Source organism: Olea europaea, chromosome 13, assembly GCF_002742605.1.
Source record: "Olea europaea var. sylvestris chromosome 13, O_europaea_v1, whole genome shotgun sequence".
In the NCBI taxonomy this organism is placed as follows: Eukaryota; Viridiplantae; Streptophyta; class Magnoliopsida; order Lamiales; family Oleaceae; genus Olea; species Olea europaea.
In genome coordinates, this window is record NC_036249.1 from 5,587,942 (window position 1) to 5,606,258 (window position 18,317).

The 18,317-nt window shown below is 34.8% G+C and overlaps 2 protein-coding genes across 11 annotated transcripts in view; both read left to right on the forward strand.

The window, feature by feature from the left end:
- The first annotated feature begins 396 nt into the window (after nucleotides 1-396).
- LOC111407394 (putative ribosomal large subunit pseudouridine synthase SVR1, chloroplastic) lies at nucleotides 397-12,206 on the forward strand. 4 transcript variants are annotated; one of them, XM_023036830.1, is made up of 10 exons: nucleotides 397-1,051; nucleotides 8,946-9,025; nucleotides 9,194-9,265; nucleotides 9,387-9,419; nucleotides 9,564-9,657; nucleotides 9,760-9,808; nucleotides 10,202-10,352; nucleotides 11,034-11,090; nucleotides 11,296-11,351; nucleotides 11,625-12,206. In XM_023036830.1, the coding sequence occupies exons 1-10, from the start codon at nucleotides 544-546 to the stop codon at nucleotides 11,683-11,685; spliced, it is 1,161 nt and encodes a 386-aa protein (XP_022892598.1). In that variant the 5' UTR covers nucleotides 397-543; the 3' UTR covers nucleotides 11,686-12,206. The 4 variants fall into 4 exon arrangements, with proteins under 4 accessions (XP_022892598.1, XP_022892597.1, XP_022892599.1 ...); XM_023036829.1 differs by having other exon boundaries at nucleotides 399-1,051; nucleotides 9,194-9,294; nucleotides 9,387-9,459; XM_023036831.1 differs by lacking the exon at nucleotides 397-1,051 and having other exon boundaries at nucleotides 9,008-9,025; nucleotides 9,194-9,294.
- Nucleotides 12,207-13,179: 973 nt separating this feature from the next.
- Nucleotides 13,180-18,317, forward strand: part of LOC111407395 (protein FLOWERING LOCUS D-like) — a 9,544-nt gene continuing 4,406 nt past the window's right edge. For 5 of the 7 annotated variants that reach the window (XR_002705102.1, XR_002705103.1, XR_002705104.1 and 2 more), the window contains exons 1-2: nucleotides 13,183-14,926; nucleotides 15,586-16,314. Coding sequence is in view for 3 of the 7 variants with exons in the window: in XM_023036833.1 (XP_022892601.1) it covers nucleotides 13,411-14,926; nucleotides 15,586-16,314 (2,245 nt within the window). In the remaining 4 variants the exon portion in view is untranslated. Of the gene's footprint in view, nucleotides 14,927-15,585; nucleotides 16,315-18,317 lie in introns of all 7 variants that reach the window. The other 2 variants (XM_023036834.1, XM_023036835.1) reach the window with 2 other exon arrangements.

Consider the following 18,317-nt stretch of genomic DNA (forward strand, 5'->3'; position numbering starts at 1 on the left):
AGTTTTGTTCTTATTTCATTCATTTGATTTAAGAGTTTATGGCTTTAGGGATTAAGCAAATCTATAGTGATAAGGATGTATTTAAAGTGAGATGAATATATAAAATTCATGTGGATATATAATATTTAAATTAATGAATTTAATAAGGACAAGATTGAAATATGATGTGGATGTAAACAGTATTTTTTTAAAATTTTTTTATTAGAAATGAACTTAGAGTAAAATATACTTATAAAAAAATGTGGGCAAAAATAGTAGTGCCATGCTACATGTACATTCGGATATTCATCTTCTCACATGGAATGGACTCGTTTCAAATAAAATATGATTTTATTTAAAGTGAATGCTCTTAATGTGAGTAGGATGGACTCGCATGGACTCTCAAATGAACACCACGGTATTGGTAACATTATCCCTTAAACTTTATCAAGACAAACAATAGGAGAGAGAAATGAATGCGCAAGTATCCGGCCCAGTCCACTAGTCTAACAATTTTACACTTCCCTCTCATTATCTTCAACACTGCCGGAATCACCACCGCAGATGGCGGCGGCTACCTATGCTTTCACCACCCTCCGCCTTTCCAAGCCCCCTTTCCTGTCACATACCACCCGCCGCCACCTCCGCACCCTCATTACCTGCTCTTCTTCATCCACTACCACTGAATTTAACATCAAATTTGCCCCGCCCAAACCCAAACTCAAATCGGAATCCAAATTACGACAAACCCCCGCTCCGAACTCGGAATCTCCTGAATCAGTGAGTTCAGAACTTGGAGACCAGCTATACATCCCATGGATTGTCCGCGACGAGAACGGGAACCTCACTCTCCAAACCACGCCTCCCGCGCGCCTCATTCAGGCCATGGCCCATACGAATACTCAGAAAAAGAAGAAAAAAGACAATAGCAATATCAACAACAATTCTAACAAAGCCAAGCAGCCAGCTTCGACGGCTGAACCAAAGTACTCCAAGGCGGCTCGAAGATTCTATAATGAGAATTTCAGGGAGCAGCTACAGCGGCTAGCGAAGGTCCTCGCAGCTTCCGGAGGTAAAGTAACTTCCACTGTCGCATCAGGGTATTTTGTATTATGCCTTTTCAGATGTTTGTAGGTTGTTGGGCATGTTCAACCATTGCACCATTTTGCACCATTTCTTGGTGCAATGTTGCTCCAATACAAAGCCAAACTTTGCACCAATTTAGTGTAAAATGTCATTTTTGTCATTGTTTAACATTTTTCAAATAAATTTGTTGAAAATATTTATGTCATTTGTGCAATAATACAATAAATTATTATTATTATTTTTATTAATATTAATATTATTATTATTATTATTATTATTATTATTTGTATTTAAAATAAATTTTAAATGTAAGACATAATAATTAATAAATTAATCAAAAGACGAAAATAATTTAAAATATATCAAACACGATTATTTATTAAAATTAACACGAAATATATTAAATAGCGACATGCATACGATAATCTAATTTTATTTTTAAAAAAAAGATACATAAAAAGTGCATAGTTCAATAATTTGGAAGATCACTTCCGGATCCTTCAAAATCGCTAAAATAATTTTCAGACAAATTAGATGAACTTTCAGATCCTTTATCTTCTTGTTGAGATTTCTTCTGGCAAATTCTTGCTTGTTCGTTTTGCAAGCACAAACATACGTGTGGATCTGTTATCGAACTCAAATATGTTAACAAAATTTTATTCTCCCCACGATATTCTGTCATTCACAATTTTTTTTTTGATTTCGTAATTCTGCTGTCTTTTCTCACTACTTTTTTTCATAATTTCGAGAATTTGTCGGTTCTCTTCTTTAATGGATGTAAGTAATTTTATACCTTCTTCTTTATTTTTCCTTTTTTTACCTATATGGGTCGTTATCGTCAACATTGTCTTCGTTTATATTAAGAGAAAATGAGGATAATCTAGGAGATGTTGAATGAGTTGACGTGTGGTCCTCCGATGACGAATCTGATTGTGATGATGCAATGTTAACATGACCTTGCCTATGTCAGATTGCTTTGGCCGTGTTAACATCATCTCAAATTTTTTTGGCATATTTAAGCATAGGTCAGACATGATAAAATTTGAACCCTTTCTTGAAATTTGGGTTTTCAGATAATAGCACTTTGGCTCGAAACATCTACGAAACAAGACAACATAACATTAATTTAACAGATGCTTAACATTTGGAAGCATACATTACGAGTAATACTCACAATATCTTCTTCTGATGCACCACTTTGTTTCAGAAGTTCGACTTGCTAAACGCATCCTTGCATTTTACTAATGGCGGCATTAATAACTTGCATTCACTTCATTAGAGATCTTTTAGGCCGAGTAAGAGTGATAAATGAAGGAAGTGTGGTATTGTATCCATTCTCCACTCGGAAACAGAATTACTCCTTTGATTGGTATATACCTACCATTGGATCTTGGGAGATATCAAGATAGACTTGACATAAGTGTACATTTTCTTCATGTGAGTGAAGAAGTTCGTGGAACAGAACTCATTTTTTAGGGGGGTTATTGATAAGGGTAGGTGATATTAACTTGGGAAGTTTGAGAAATTGAAGATAATGATAAGCTAATTTATAGACAAAAGTGTAGGCATGATAAGATTTGATTATATACGGATCGAACGGTTGAGATCTTGACACAATCCAATCCAATGACGGAGATGAATTTGTCTAGATATCCTATCTTCAATAGTGTACTATGAGATTTGATATTACATATGGATTGAACGGTTGAGATCTTGACGTAATCCAATCTAACGACGGAGATGAATTTGTCTAGATATCCTATCTTCAATAGTGTACTATGATATTTGATATTACATATGGATCGAACGGTTGAGATCTTGACGTAATCCAATCTAACGACGGAGATGAATTTGCCTAGATGTTCTATCTTCAATGGTGTACTATGATATTTGATATTATAAATGGATTGAACGGTTGAGATACTTACGTAATCCAGTCCAACGATGGAGATGAATTGTCTAAATATCCTATTTTCAATAGTGTACTATGAGATTTGATATTATATATGGATTGAACGGTTGAGTTCTATACGTAATCCAATCCAACGATGGAAATGAATTTGCCTAGATATCCTATCTTCAATAGTGTATTATGAGATTTGATATTATATATGGATTGAACGGTTGAGATGTATACGTAATCCAATTCAACAATGAAGATGAATTTGCCCAGATATCCTATCTTCAATAGTATACTATGAGATTTGATATTACATATGGATTGAACGGTTGAGATCTCTACGTAATTCAATTCAACGATGGAGATGAATTTGCTTAGATATCCTATCTAACGGTGGACCAGGTATTCAGCAACAATAAAAGGCAGTATTGAGGTCGGGCAATCCTCATCCCTCAATCATACTACTCAAAAATGAATTTCAATATTGGAGGTCCCTCTTATGTGTCTGATTCAAATTCATCGTCATTGTCCGATGAAGAAAATGATAATGATTTTCTTGAAGAACGACAACAAGCTATTATTTGTCTATGTTTGAATAGAAACTTACTCATAGCTCAGTACGCTACTCAACATATTTACCAAAGGCCACATGGATGCTCCATTCAGGGTCATAGAACCATCGATCGTGATCGACAAATCGTTGATGTAAATCTCTTCAACGACTACTTTGTTAAAAACCCACGTTTCGATGAACATATGTTCCGTCGACAATTTTGAATGTCTCGACGTTTATTTGGTCGAATACTAACGGTGGTGAAAGGTCATGACAATTATTTTGTGCAGAAACGAGATGGGCTAGGTAGACTCGGATTGTCTAGTCATCAAAAGGTAACGGCAGTGTTTTGGATGTTGGCATATGGCGTGTCAGCAGATTCTACTGATGAGTATATTAAAATAGGTGAATCTACCGTCATTGAAAGTTTGAAGAGATTTTGTCGTGCCGTTGTCGAAATATTTGCTGAGCAATATCTAAGATCACATACTGCGAATGACATTGAAAGACTACTCCATGTTAATAAACAACGTGGTTTTCTGAGAATGTTGAGCAGTCTAGTTTGTTTGCATTGGAAATGGAAAAATTGTCCAATCGCATGGGCAGGACAATATGCAGGTCGTAGTGGATCTCCAACTATTATCCTCAAAGTTGTAGCTGATTATGATCTTTGAATATGGTATGCATATTTTGGACTTCCTGGTTCGATCAACGATATCAATGTTTTGGAGAGAGCTCATCTTTTCGCAAACCTCGCTCAAGGTATTGCTCCTCCAGCTCAATACGTCATTCAAGGAAGACAATATAACATGGGTTACTATCTAGTTGATAGTATATATCCAAAATGGTCTACCATTGTGCAAACAATTCATGAGCCGCGTGGTCCTGAAAAAAAGTTATTTGCTATGAAACAAGATGCGTGTAGAAAAGATGTTGAACGTGCATTTGGCGTTCTACAATCGAAGTTTGCAATAACGAAAGGATCCGCAAGGTGTTGAGAAAAACAAGTATTACATGATATCATGACTACATGCATAATAATGCATAACATGATTATCGAGGACGAACATAATGTTGATGCACCAGTTCAAGAATGGGCGAAAGCGTTAAGTCCAGAAGTTGAGTTGGTTGAAGACGAAAATCAACATTTTCAGGAGTTCCTTGCTCGTCATAGACAAATCAAGGATAAAGAAACTCACATTGCACTTCGTAATGCATTAATCTATCATATGTGGGATGAACATATGAATTTTGAGAATTAAATTGCAAAAATTTAACGACTTCGTAATATCGTCTATCCAAATTCGAAATGCATTGTACTATTTTCTGATGGCATGATTTCATATTTTCATTGTTGTAGTATTTTTATTAATTGTTCTATGTTTTTTATATTTATTAATGAATTTAATCTTTTCCGTAATTTAACGTAATTATTTATTTAGTAATTTATGTATTTATGAAATAATTAAATAAATCTCATAGTACACTGTTGAAGATAAGATATCTAGGTAAATTCATCTCCGTCGTTGGATTGGATTACGTATAGATCTCAACCGTTCAATCCATATATAATATCAAATCTCATAGTACACTATTGAAGATAGGATATCTAGGCAAATTCATCTCCATCATTGGATTGGATTAAGTAAGTATCTCAACCGTTCAATCCATTTATAATATCAAATATCATAGTACACCATTGAAGATAGAATATCTAGGCAAATTCATCTCCATCGTTAGATTGGATTACGCCAAGATCCCAAGATGTCAGCCGTTTGATCCATATATAATATTAAATATCATAGTACACTATTGAAGATATGATACATAGACAAATTTATCTCCGTCGTTAGATTGGATTACGTCAAGATCTCAACCGTTCAATCCATATGTAGTATTAAATCTCATAGTACACTATTGAAGATAGGATATCTAGACAAATTCATCTCCGTCATTGGATTGGATTACGTCAAGATCTCAACTATTCGATCCATATATAATCAAATCTTATCATGCCTACACTTTTGTCTATAAATTAGCTTACCATTACCTTCAATTTCTCAATCTTCCCAAGTTAATATCATCTACCCTTCTCAATAACCCCCCTCAAAAATGAGTTCTGTTTTACGAATTTCTTCATACTCACATGAAGAAGATGTACACTTATGTCAAGTCTGTCTTGATATCTTCCAAAATTCAATTGTAGGTATATGCCAATCAAGGGAGCAATTCTGGTCCCGAGTGGAGAATGGATACAATACCACATTTCCTTCATTTATCACTCTTATTAGGATGAAAGGATCTGTAATGAAGCGAATACAAGTAATTAATGCAGCCATTGGTAAAATGCAAGGATGCGTTCGGTAAGTCGAACTTTTGAAACCAAGTGGTGCATCAGAGGAAGATATTGTGAGTATTATTCGTAATATATGCTTCCAAATGTTAAGTTTCTGTTAGATTAATGTTACGTTGTCTTTGTTTCGTAGATGTTTCGAGCCAAAATGCTATTATCTGAAGACCCAAATTATAAGAAAGGGTTCAAATTTGATCATGTCTAGCCTATGCTTAAAGATGCCAAAAAATTTGGAGATGACGTTAACACGGCCAAAGCAATCTACCATAGGCAAAGCCGTGTTAACATTGTATCGTTACAACCAGATTCGTCATCGGAGGACTACACGTCAACTCATTCAACATCTCCTAAATTGTCCTCGTTTTCTCTTAATATAAACGAAGACAATGTTGACGATAACGACCCTTAGGGGTAAAAAAGGAAAAATGAAGAAGGTATAAAATTACTTACATCCATTAAAGAAGAGAACCGACAAATTCTCGAAATTATGAAAAAAGGTAGTGAGGAAAGATAACAGAATTACGAAATCCAAAAAAGAAAATTGTGAATGATAGAATATTGTGAGGAGAATAAATTTTTTTTGATATATTTGAGTTCGATAACAGATCCATACATACGTTTGTACTTGCAAAACGAATAAGCAAGAATTTGCCAAAAGTGATCTCAACAAGAAGATAAAGGATCTAAAAGTTCATTTGGTTTGTTTGGAAATTATTTTAGCGATTTTGGAGGATCTGGAAGTGATATTCCAGATTATTGAATTATGCATTTTTTTTTAAAAATAAAAGTAGATTATCGTATGCATGTCGCTATTTAATATATTTCGTGTTAACTTTAATAAATAATCATGTTTGATGTATTTTAAATTATTTTCGTCTTTTGATTAATTTATTAATTATTATGTCTTACATTTAAAATTTATTTTAAATACAAATAATAATAATTTATTGTATTAAAAAATATATAGCACAAATGACATAAATACCCTCAACAAATTTATTTGGGAAATGTTAAATAAGGGCAAAAATGACATTTTACATTTTGCACCAAAATGGTGCAAAGTTTGGTGTTGCATTGGAGCAATGTTGCACCAAAAAATGGTGCAATGGTTGGAAATGCCCTTAGGCCATCTTGAAACACTAAAATAATTTGAGTTAAGTTTTGCACCATTTTGTACCAAATTTTGCAACAAACTAGTTTTCGTTTGGCTCTCATTAATTTTCATTACATTTCATTTTTTTTTCATTCTATTTTCATCCACGCAATCTTCCATACTTCTAAACTTTTTCAACCACTCATTTTTAAAAAAAGACTATTTCACTCATTTTCATTTTCGCAAAATGGGGACCCAAACGAGGGCTAAAAATCATCTTCAGCCCATTACACCAAATGAACATTTTTATTTGAAAATTTATTTATTTTACAACTACATAAATTACAAAATAAATAATTACTTTAAATTAGCGAAAATATTAAATTCATTTAAAATTTTAAAAAATATATTACAATTAATAGAAACACCATAAATAAATTCCGACGGCATGATATTAGGAAGTCGAAATAATGCTACAATTTAATTCTCGGAATTTGTATATTCATTCCACGAATGATCAATTAATACATTTCGAAGTACAATGACTTCTTTTTAACTTTAAATAATCGTGTTTGCTACTCTCCCAAAATTTTTTAGTATTCTTATTTTAATTAATTTCTTAATTGTGGTTGATTACATTATTAAAATTTATTACAAATGATCAAAATAATAATAATAATAATTTATTGTATTAAAAAATGTATAACAAAAATGGACACAAATACCCTTAAACAATTTTTTTACAAAGTGAAAGTGAAGGGTAAAATTTTACTTGACCATTTTGGTACAAAATGGTGTTTTGGTGCATACATTGGTCTAAAGTTTTGTAGTATCATAGGATTTTCTTGGCAGAGATATTATCATGCTGCAAGCGTAGTGTTTGCATGTTCAGATAAGCTTAAAAAGTTTGCTTATATAAGTACCATTGAAATAAATAATCTTTCTTTAGTGAAAGTTCAATATAAAAGTTACTTATTCTGAAAGCAAGGCAAGAGTTGCTTTCAATACAAGTAACTTTGTCTACTTAAATAACTTTTACTACTTTTTAGGTGTAGCCAAACACGATCCTAACAGTTTTTCAACATTGCTTATGTGTAGTACTTCCCTAGTTCGAATACATATATTTCTAACATTTCTACTTATGCTGATTGACCTATTAAAGTTTCAGTAGTAGAACGCTTATTACATCTTAAGAAATGAATAAGGTATCTAGGATAGTGCTAATGTGGGAATTTTTTGGTTGACAGTTGAAAATGCATGCTTGATGAAAAGCTCATTGAATTTAATCCTTTGATTTTTCAATACTCTACCTCACTAAAGAAGCGGCTTACAGAGTACTGCATACAAGGAAACTGCGGTGAACAACTCCTAAAGAGTAATTAATGTGAAAATTCTTTTCTAGAACATTACAATTTAAATATAGTCAGGGAAAATATACACAATGCACCGAAATGCTGATAATCTAACCATTTTATATACCTTCAAATGTAATAACTTGTATGGGGGGTTATTTGCGTGACTTTTGCAAGATTTCTGGCATCATCAGATTGAAGTTTTGGTGATACTTTGGAATGATTTCTGACTTCATGATCTGTGTCACAGTAGTACGAGTGTATGACAGAATGTAGTGAGGGTCGTCATCCTGGGGTATCATTTATATAGCGGTATACTTGCATTGTGCCTTCAAGATGAAAGTTCCCTGGATATGTTGTCAACAAATTGTCAACTCGTTTGACACCAGAGAGAAGTGACAGTGTCATGTGATACTTATTTGGAGAAAGCCACAATGTCTATGATCAAAATCTTAACTAATCATGAGTTTGAGGTTAAATGACACATCATTATTTGCTTTAAAGATGTAGATAATTTCTTGGTTTTAAAAATATCTAGAGTAGTGTGAAGAAAACGATGATGTTACATTTTTACATGCGCATGCACACACTTCAATTATGCATATGCATGACGTGGTTAGTTTTCACAGTGGCATCAAGGAGAAGTAGTGAAGAGCTGATTTTTCAAGGCAAGGTCACTGTCAATGGCTCTGTCTGCAACGCGCCTCAGGTCCTTACTGCCATTGATTAGTAATATATTTGATGAAATATATTTATATCTATCTGAGCAAGCTATGGATAACTTTATTATACACCACATAACTTGTACAGTTTCTGATTGTTAAGATCATTGTATATGTGTTAACAATGTCTTTATTTGTTCTTGATGATTGAGCAGACCAGAGTTGATCCAGCCCAGGATGTGATATACGTTAATGGAAGCCGACTAGCCAAGAAACTTCCTCCGAAGGTTTATCTTGCTTTGAACAAGCCAAAAGGGTTTGTCATTTTCATTATATTCTTAATTTTGCACTGGATCATAGCCTTGATTATATGTGGCGGACTTGATGTGAAAATGTAAATTATTGCAGTTACATATGCTCAGCAGGAGAAAAGGAAACCAAGTCAGTAATATCTCTATTTGATGATTTTATGAAAAGTTGGGTATGGTGGACTGTCCTACTCCACTTTTCATCTTTGAGGAGGCTTGCATTTTCTTGTGCAACTATATTTCTTGAAACCTTATAATTTCTTATACATTTTTTCAGAATAAACGGAATCCCGGAGTTCCAAAGCCACGACTCTTTACAGTTGGTCGCCTTGATGTTGCCACAACTGGGTTGATCATTGTTACAAATGATGGTATATATATCTCTGGTGTTTGTAACGGATGGATACTATGTTTATTAAGTTTACTTTGGGGAAGAAATCCATGCATATTTATCTGTTTGTATGCTGTTACAGGAGAATTCGCACATAAGCTTTCACATCCTTCATCCAATTTATCAAAAGAGTAAGGACCACTTTTCCATTCTCTTCTTATTTCCGTATGCTTTTCGGCTCTTCTCGGACATGGACTGAAAATTCACGTACTGTGTAGTATTTTTTTAAGGGGCAATTACTTAGAAATACATTTTGTGAATGATATTTCAAAACTCTGTCATAGCTAATGATTTGTTAATAGTTACTGCTTTTATTTTACTTGCTGAACTAATAATGCTAGCTTGCTGCAATACTAGACTTGTATTTCACTAGATTAATTGACTTAACACTTGCTTATTTAAATTTTTCAAGACAACATGCATACTTTAATGATTTATTGTTATGGCTTAAGAATTAGGGTGGTTGAATGATGTGGTGCTGACCCATGCTCTGGTTTTGACACTTTCAAATTTGTGGCTGGCAGGTATATTGCAACTATTGATGGTGCTGTCAATAAGCGGCACTTACTTGCTCTCAGTGAGGGAACAGTCGTAGATGGCGTCCATTGCACCCCTGATGTAGTGGAGCTACTACCACAGCAGCCAGATATTTTGAGATCTAGACTCCGGATTGTGGTATTATTCTATTCCCAATTACTCCATTTTTTTTATCTTTTTTACTTTTCCTTGGGGTAGAATCTGCAGCTAGTGTCCCAACGATTATTTTGTAATGATTTGGTCCTTTAGACTTCCCGGCTGGAGTTTATTCAGCAGCTCGAGTAGCATTCCAGGAAAAGAAAGTCAGATTGAATGTCCAAGATGACGCATAAGACCAAAATAACTAAACGAGCATAATCGATTTCCAGGAATTCTGAGTTGGCCAACACTCGATGGCCGTTTGCGTTCCTCGTGCTAAAACCTTGATTTCTTTTTGACTGAGAATTGTTTTTCCGATCTGTTGTATGTAATTGGAACATTATGCATCGATTCTCGTCTAAATGGATTTGACTTCCATTAAAGCTTGAGCGAAAAGCTTCTAGGAAAATTGAGTGGAAATGGCAGGAATTGAGAATTTGTCCTGGTAAATGGCATTATATATAACCAGTAATTGTATGCGTCTATACTATACAAGTATGTATGTATCCCTTTCATAAATGCTGGCAGCTGAACTTGTCTATTTACCTATTCCGGCCTCTTGTAGTTCATGTTCAATACCTATTTCTTAAAATTCCAAGCATATGCAAGTTTACAGTAATACATTCCAAGCACATGATTGGAAAAAGGAAAAATTAAACTGTAGTTGCTTAATTGGTGCAGATTCATCAGGGAAGAAACCATGAAGTGCGGGAACTTGTTAAAAATGCTGGACTTCAGGTAATATGAGATTTTCAGCTTGCTTTTGCCATATGATGTTTCATATGTGCTTGATTATGTGGGTGTAGCTCAGCCATTTGGTTGTCATTATTATTTACCTTGTTTTTGTTCCCTGAATTTTGTGTATTTACCCACGTCTAATTTCTTTTCTGAAAAGTGAATTACATTATAATGTAAGGTAAAAACTGATTTGTCCTTGTTTCAGATTCATGCATTGAAGCGTGTACGAATTGCTGGTTTTAGGCTTCCATCTGGTCTTGCGTAAGTTTTATAGTCGTGTTAATATGAAATTCAACACTGGAAAAAACTTGCCCCTTTTTTTTTCTTAAAAATCTATATTTGGCAGTATCATTTACTGTCATGGAATATTACCACACCTATTTGTGGATTTCACATGGTAAACTGCACCATGGTTCAAGAAAATTTCAATTCTAAAAATAGTAAAATAATTTCTAAAAGCAGTTTATACCTGTGTTTCTGCAATAGTCTCATTTGGATGATGCCTTCTATTGTTTCTTGTCTCATCTGTCACAGGCTTGGGAAGCATGTTGAATTAAGCCCATCTAATCTCAGGGCACTTGGTTATAAGAGCTAAGGAACTCGGTATCAAATAGATGTTCGAAAAATTTCTGAGGTCACACGAACAACTCAGAGACAGTCGATGATTTTGGCAAATATATTTTTTTAGGTAGGAGTTGCCTATAGTTCATCTAACCATGAATTCTGGATTTGAAATTTTGATGGGTTTCAAATTCTTCCAAAATTATATTTTGGTGGAGCTAATGTCCAGTGGGTTTCTGAATAGAGTTTTTGACCACCCGCATTTTACCAGACGTACTTCCCTACATGTACGATAAGGGTTCTTGTAGATAATAGAATTGTCTTACAAGTTGATGTAGCAACGAGGAGGAGAACTTGAAACTGTGAAGTCTGAATTTATGGAAGGTATTTGCAATCCATGAACTTGTGTAGCTGAAGTTGTACATTTTAGGCTCCTGTTTTTCATGTATTTCATAGTAATCCGACCAAAAATTATATTATTGTTTGTTACTGATAATAAGATTGGGACGGATATGATTGAATGGTACAATGAATAAGGTTTTAACTTTTTTTTTTTTTTTGCTTAATATTGTTTATTATTTATTCAGTTTTCATCTTATTGAAGATGCCCTTGCTGCTTTTAACATTTGCGATGATCTCCATTTTAGAAGGGGGAGGATTAACAATCATAAAGTCAAAATCAAGAAAATGAGTGAAGGAGTCAATTTAGGGTTCATTTGATAGCATCATATTCCATGAAAAATGTCACATTCGAGAAATTCATTTTCTATTTTGACTGTCTGATATGAAAGTAAAAGTGAAATTCAAATTCTAAGTATAAACATTTAAAGCATGTTTTTGGCCAATTTCATGGAAATCGAATTCTAACGTTTTTGTTTTTTGTTTTTTTTTACATGGAATTAGTTTGCCTTTTCCACCTTTACTATCAAACAGATCCTTAATTCAAATGAATTCGAGTTTTTTCATTAAGAAAATCAAACGTTCCTGCATGAATATCTCTTGGGAACTCAATGTGTTTACAATCATGTTACATGTTCATTTTTTATTATATCATTTTTGATATTGTGTCACGGGAGGATGCATGATTGAACAGTTTAAAAGAAAAAAAAACTTTTCTATCTACCATTTTTTGAATTTCTACCAAATGTACATAAAGATGTAATCCATGAAATGTACACTTAGCATAATTCATGTTGGCTTAAATCCGATATTAACAACGTTAATTATTTTTTAGTTTTTAACTTTGACAAATAGAAATTTATTTATTTTAGAATTGATCATAGTCAATAAAAGTCGAAGTTACATGAGGGGAAAAAAAAAAAAAAAACACCTCAAGATGGGCCCGCCCGACCCTAAAAGCTTCGTGGCAATCTAAACGGTCCCTTAATTCCCCACCGTTTTCCTTGGGAAGAAATAGTGGACCCGACCATTTTTTCAAAAAGGCCGTTGACCATTAGATTAAAAAGAGAAAAATTATTCAAATCATAAAAAACATCAAATGGTCATTTATACCCTCACATCATTTTGAAGAGAGAGACGTCTAAAAACACTGATAGTTATCATCGACCCACACCGTCAAGAAACTGACGATCCAGAGCGAAGATTCTGAAAAAATTTAGTTTCAAAACTTTAGATACCATTTATTGAATACATAAAGCACGTTGTTTGTTCATTTGTTTAATAATCTCTGTAGAAATTTTTGTAGATCATAATTGTGCATGAAATTGAGGATATTGGCTAAAAAAATTTCACTTTAGGGATGAGACCACAATTTCCGACGATCTCTGCCAACGCAAGTGGCGAAGACAAAGGGGCCGTTTGGATCCAGACGGCCCAGATCCAAATTGGGACATTCGGATTTCGTACAGCCAAGATGTCTAGGCTGTCTAGATCCAGACGTTTGATCCAAGCGGAGGCCTCAATAGCCTTGACTGCAGGGTTTCCAGGCGATTCACTTATTGGCGAAGAAGTAGATGCTGAGGTGGTTAAAGTTGTGGGCGGAATAGAGCAGGATAATTATATATTGATTAGGAATCATATAATTTCTAGGTGGCGTGATAACTTGTCCAAATGGCTGACTAAGGATATGTTTGTGGATTGTATTCCAAAACATTGTCGGGCACTTTTGGACTCTGCATATGATTTCTTGGTTTTGCATGGGTATATTAATTTTGGGGTGGCACCTGCAATAAAGGAGAGAATTCCATTGAAACCAAGTAAGCGAAGTGTGATTGTGATAGGGGCCGGGCTTGCCGGATTGGCTGCTGCAAGGCAGTTGATGACTTTCGGATTTAAGGTGACCGTTTTGGAAGGGAGGAAGCGTGCAGGTGGCAGGGTTTACTCGAAGAAGTTGGAGGGTAAGAATATGATGGCAGCTGCGGACTTGGGCGGGAGTGTGTTGACAAGTACATTGGGAAATCCACTTGGGATTTTGGCAAGGCAGTTGTCATATACACTTCATAAAGTGAGGGTTAGGTGTCCGCTTTACAGAGTGGACGGGAAACCTGTGGACCCTATTTTGGATGACAAAATGGAGAATGCTTATAATCAACTTTTGGATAAGGTAAGCATACTGAGGAATTTGATGGGAGACGTTTCACAGGTTGTTTCTCTTGGGGCTGCATTGGAGTCATTTTGGCAGGTCAGTGGGGATGTCGCTAGTGAAGAAGAGATGAAATTGTTCCATTGGCATCTTGCAAACTTGGAATATGCAAATGCAGGTTTGATTTCGAAAATATCACTTGCATTTTGGGATCAAGACGATCAATATGATATGGGAGGGGAGCACTGCTTTCTCACTGGAGGAAATGGAAGACTGGTTGAAGCATTGGTGGATAATGTTCCAATTCTTTACGAGAAAACTGTGCAAGCTATTAATTATAGCAGTGATGGAGTGCAGGTTTTTTCTGGGAATCAGGTTTATGAGTGTGATATGGCTCTTTGCACTGTTCCACTTGGGGTTTTGAAAAGTGGTTCCATCAAGTTTGTCCCCGAGTTGCCCCAGAGGAAGCTTGATGCAATAAAGAGGTTGGGATTTGGCCTGTTAAACAAGGTTGTGATGCTATTTCCGGAAGTCTTTTGGGGCCCTGATCTTGATACATTTGGGCATCTCACTGATGATCCTAGCTCCCGTGGGGAGTTCTTTCTTTTCTACAGCTATGCAACTGTAGCTGGTGGTCCTGTCTTGATTGCTTTAGTAGCAGGAGAAGCTGCTCTCAAGTTTGAGACCATGCCCCTTCCAGATGCCGTGGAGAAGGTGCTTCAGATTCTTAAAGGTACATGTGCATTGACTTTATTTACACTAGTAAAATGGTGATGTATTGCTGTTTGTCTTTTTATGCAAATTGAATTGTGCTCAGTATTCACTGGATGCTTTCTCAGAGTTTACTACCATTCACTTTTCCTTGCTATTTTATACACGCTAGTTAAAGAAAGAATCTCTTTTATCTTTTGTATTCGTGCTTAGGGCTCCATTTCACCTATATATTCCATCTTTTCCAAATGCTTGGCCTCCATTCACCAAGAACTCATGGTGATCTAATAAAGGTCAGCTACCATGGTATCTTATCTTGATATTTTAGGCACTAAAACTTAATCATTGGATAGCTAGGTTTCCGAACTATCAATTTTTTGAGCTTATCTTTGTAAATTTAAATTTTAATGAGCTTCTTTCATTTTAAATGGTCAGTTGTAGAAATGGAAACTAAATCACCATATACTTTTCATGAGAGTTTGATATAATGGATATCTTCTCCAGGGTAAAGGAAAGAAAAATTTTTGGCAAGGAAATTGAGATGGAAGGACTATTTTTTAGAATATATTTATATCGGTGAAGCCAAAATTGGATGTTTCAAGGAATGAATCCTCTAATGCATTTAATAATATAACTGTACTTGATGACTGCTTCAACATGATAAAGTATATTTCAATGCAGACATCTATGAACCACAAGGAATTAAAGTTCCAGACCCTATCCAAACTGTCTGTACAAGATGGGGCACTGATCCCTTTTGCTTGGGCTCTTACTCTAATGTTGCAGTTGGTGCATCAGGAGATGATTATGATATTATTGCAGAAAGCGTGGGAGAAGGGAGGCTTTTCTTTGCTGGCGAAGCTACAAGCAAGCTCTATCCTGCAACTATGCATGGTGCTTTCCTTAGTGGGTTCAGAGAAGCTGCCAACATGGCGAATTGTGCTAAAGCTAGAGCTGAGAATGTAAAAATGCAGGAAAATCCATCAAATAATGCATATGTTTGTGTTTCTGTTCTTGCAGGTTTATTCAGGGACCCTGATCTGGAATTTGGTAGCTATTCTATAATTTTTGGTAGAAAAAATTTTGATTCAACGGCAATTTTAAGGGTCTCATTTAGTGTGTCAAGAAAAAAGACTGATCAGCAGCATTCTAACCGATTACCTTTTGAGCATCTTCATCGGCATTTTAATCGGCAGCAGGAGTTTCATCTTTATACCCTGTTATCTAAACAGCAAGCTCTGGATCTGAGAGAGGTGAGAGGGGGTGATGCAATGAGGCTGAATTACCTTTGCGTGACGCTTGGAGTTAAACTCATTGGGAGAAAAGGTTTGGGGCCAGCTGCAGTTTCTGTTATTGCTTCAATAAAGGCTGAGAGGAGCGAAGGCAGACCATCAAGTTCTCTGAATCCTGGTGGGTTCTCTTAGTTATCTTACTTATAAGCCCGTTCATGCAGGGGTTATGCTTATGTTATCATAAAAGAATTTATTTAGTTTGTTAGAAATCAATGTGTGATTAAATGAAATTCACTGTCTAATTTTCTCTTTAATAGAAAAATAGAGGCAGTGGCTTATAACATAGAAATCGGAAAACAACATCAAGTTCTCAAAAAGAAAGAAGTTGAAGGTAGAATTCTTCGCATTGAGTGTCCTTAATAGCTTTATGGATGCGTATGGAGCATAAGATAGAAAGTACTAGAATGACAGTTTACGAATGTGTATTATGTATAGGCACAAAACAATTGATCCGCCTGCGTATAGTTAGAAAAAATGTGAAAAAGAGAAGGATGAAATGGGTTTGATTTAAACAAATAAAATTAAAGGGAAATAGCTCTTGTTATTAGGAAAACTGACAGGGAACTTAAGCTGATGTATAACGCTTGTTCCTTCATTATGCAATTGCCTTTAGAATACAAGTACAGTTATACGTCCATGTAACTTCCACATGTACATCAGGTAGGGATGGACCCCCCCTCCCCCCCGGGCAGCGACATGATCCCCATGGAAATCTGAACGAGGCAGGGATTCCCTGCTTAATCTGGTCCACGGGTGCGGACATGGCTGAAAATCAGCCCCCAACTGGGGATAGCCGTATTCATTTCATTTATATTTTAAAAATTAAAAAAATTGCCCAATTTCTATTAGGGAAATACCACTAAATGGCCACTGCAAAATGTCCTTTCGAGTAAATGGCCACTTTTTGTGTAAATTAGTTAATTTTAAATGAAAGTATCAAAAATATTCTTACGGTGTGTTTGATTGCAAGCATGAAACTTGCATAATGTGTTTAATTGGCTCAATTTTCAACCTAGAAAATAATGTCATTTTCCATATTTTGTTAGTGGGTAAATGAGGAGGTATAGACGAGAGGGTATGAATTGCCTGAAAAATAAAAACCAACCTCTATTAAAGAAATGTTTTCCTTGTTTTCAAGGAAAACATAGTTACATGACCAATTTTTGAAAAATATTTTTCATGAAAAAAATGTCAAACTCCTTAAAAGTAGGCACTCAGCAGGTATAATGACATTTTTCATGATAAATAAAGCTAATCAAATACACTTTAATGTTACAAATTCCCATAAAACCTAATCATTACTTGGTAGGTTCACAACTTTTGAGGTAAATCTTAAAAGTTTTCAAGATAAAATTCATTTTGCAAGATAGTTTGGTGGTACACTAGAAAGTTATTTAAAGATATTTGACTAATCAAGATAATATCAACTGTCTGAGTTGGATGGTTAAAACGATTGATTAGTCGAAAGGTCTCCCGAAGATAGTTCAAATTGTCTCCCATCTTTCGAGACAGTTAGATCTGTTTTTTGAGACAATTAGAGTTGCCTAACATACCACCAATTGTTTCCGGAAATGAATCTTCTTTGAAAGCTTTCAAGATTTGTCTTAAATTTGTGCATGTAAATGAATTCTTTTGGAAGCTTTCAATATTTTCCTTAAAAGTTGTGCACCATCAAAATGGCATATGCAATTTTTTAACATAAAAGGGTATAATTGACATTAAATGTAAGGGATTGTGTGACAGCTTTTGTGATGAGATTTTGTAGATTTTAATAAAAGTTGATAAAATGTAAGTTTGTTACTTCATTGAGTTTTATTTTGTGTGTTTGCGCGCATTACATATTGATTCATTATGAATGTTGAAGATTGCTTCGGATATAAATTACTTGTTTTGCATTTTAGTATATTTGTTTGGTTTTTTGTCTATAGTGAGGCTTATGAATTGGCTCTCAAAAGAATAATGCCTTTGTACCTGATTTCCCATTTTGAAACGTTTTCTAATTTTAATTGACAAGTTTTATTAATATTAAGTTAAGGCTGATTGGCACAAAATCCCCACCTATTAGATATGGTGTGCAAAACCACCCGCCTATTGGAATTGGTGGAAAAAATCTGTGTTTTA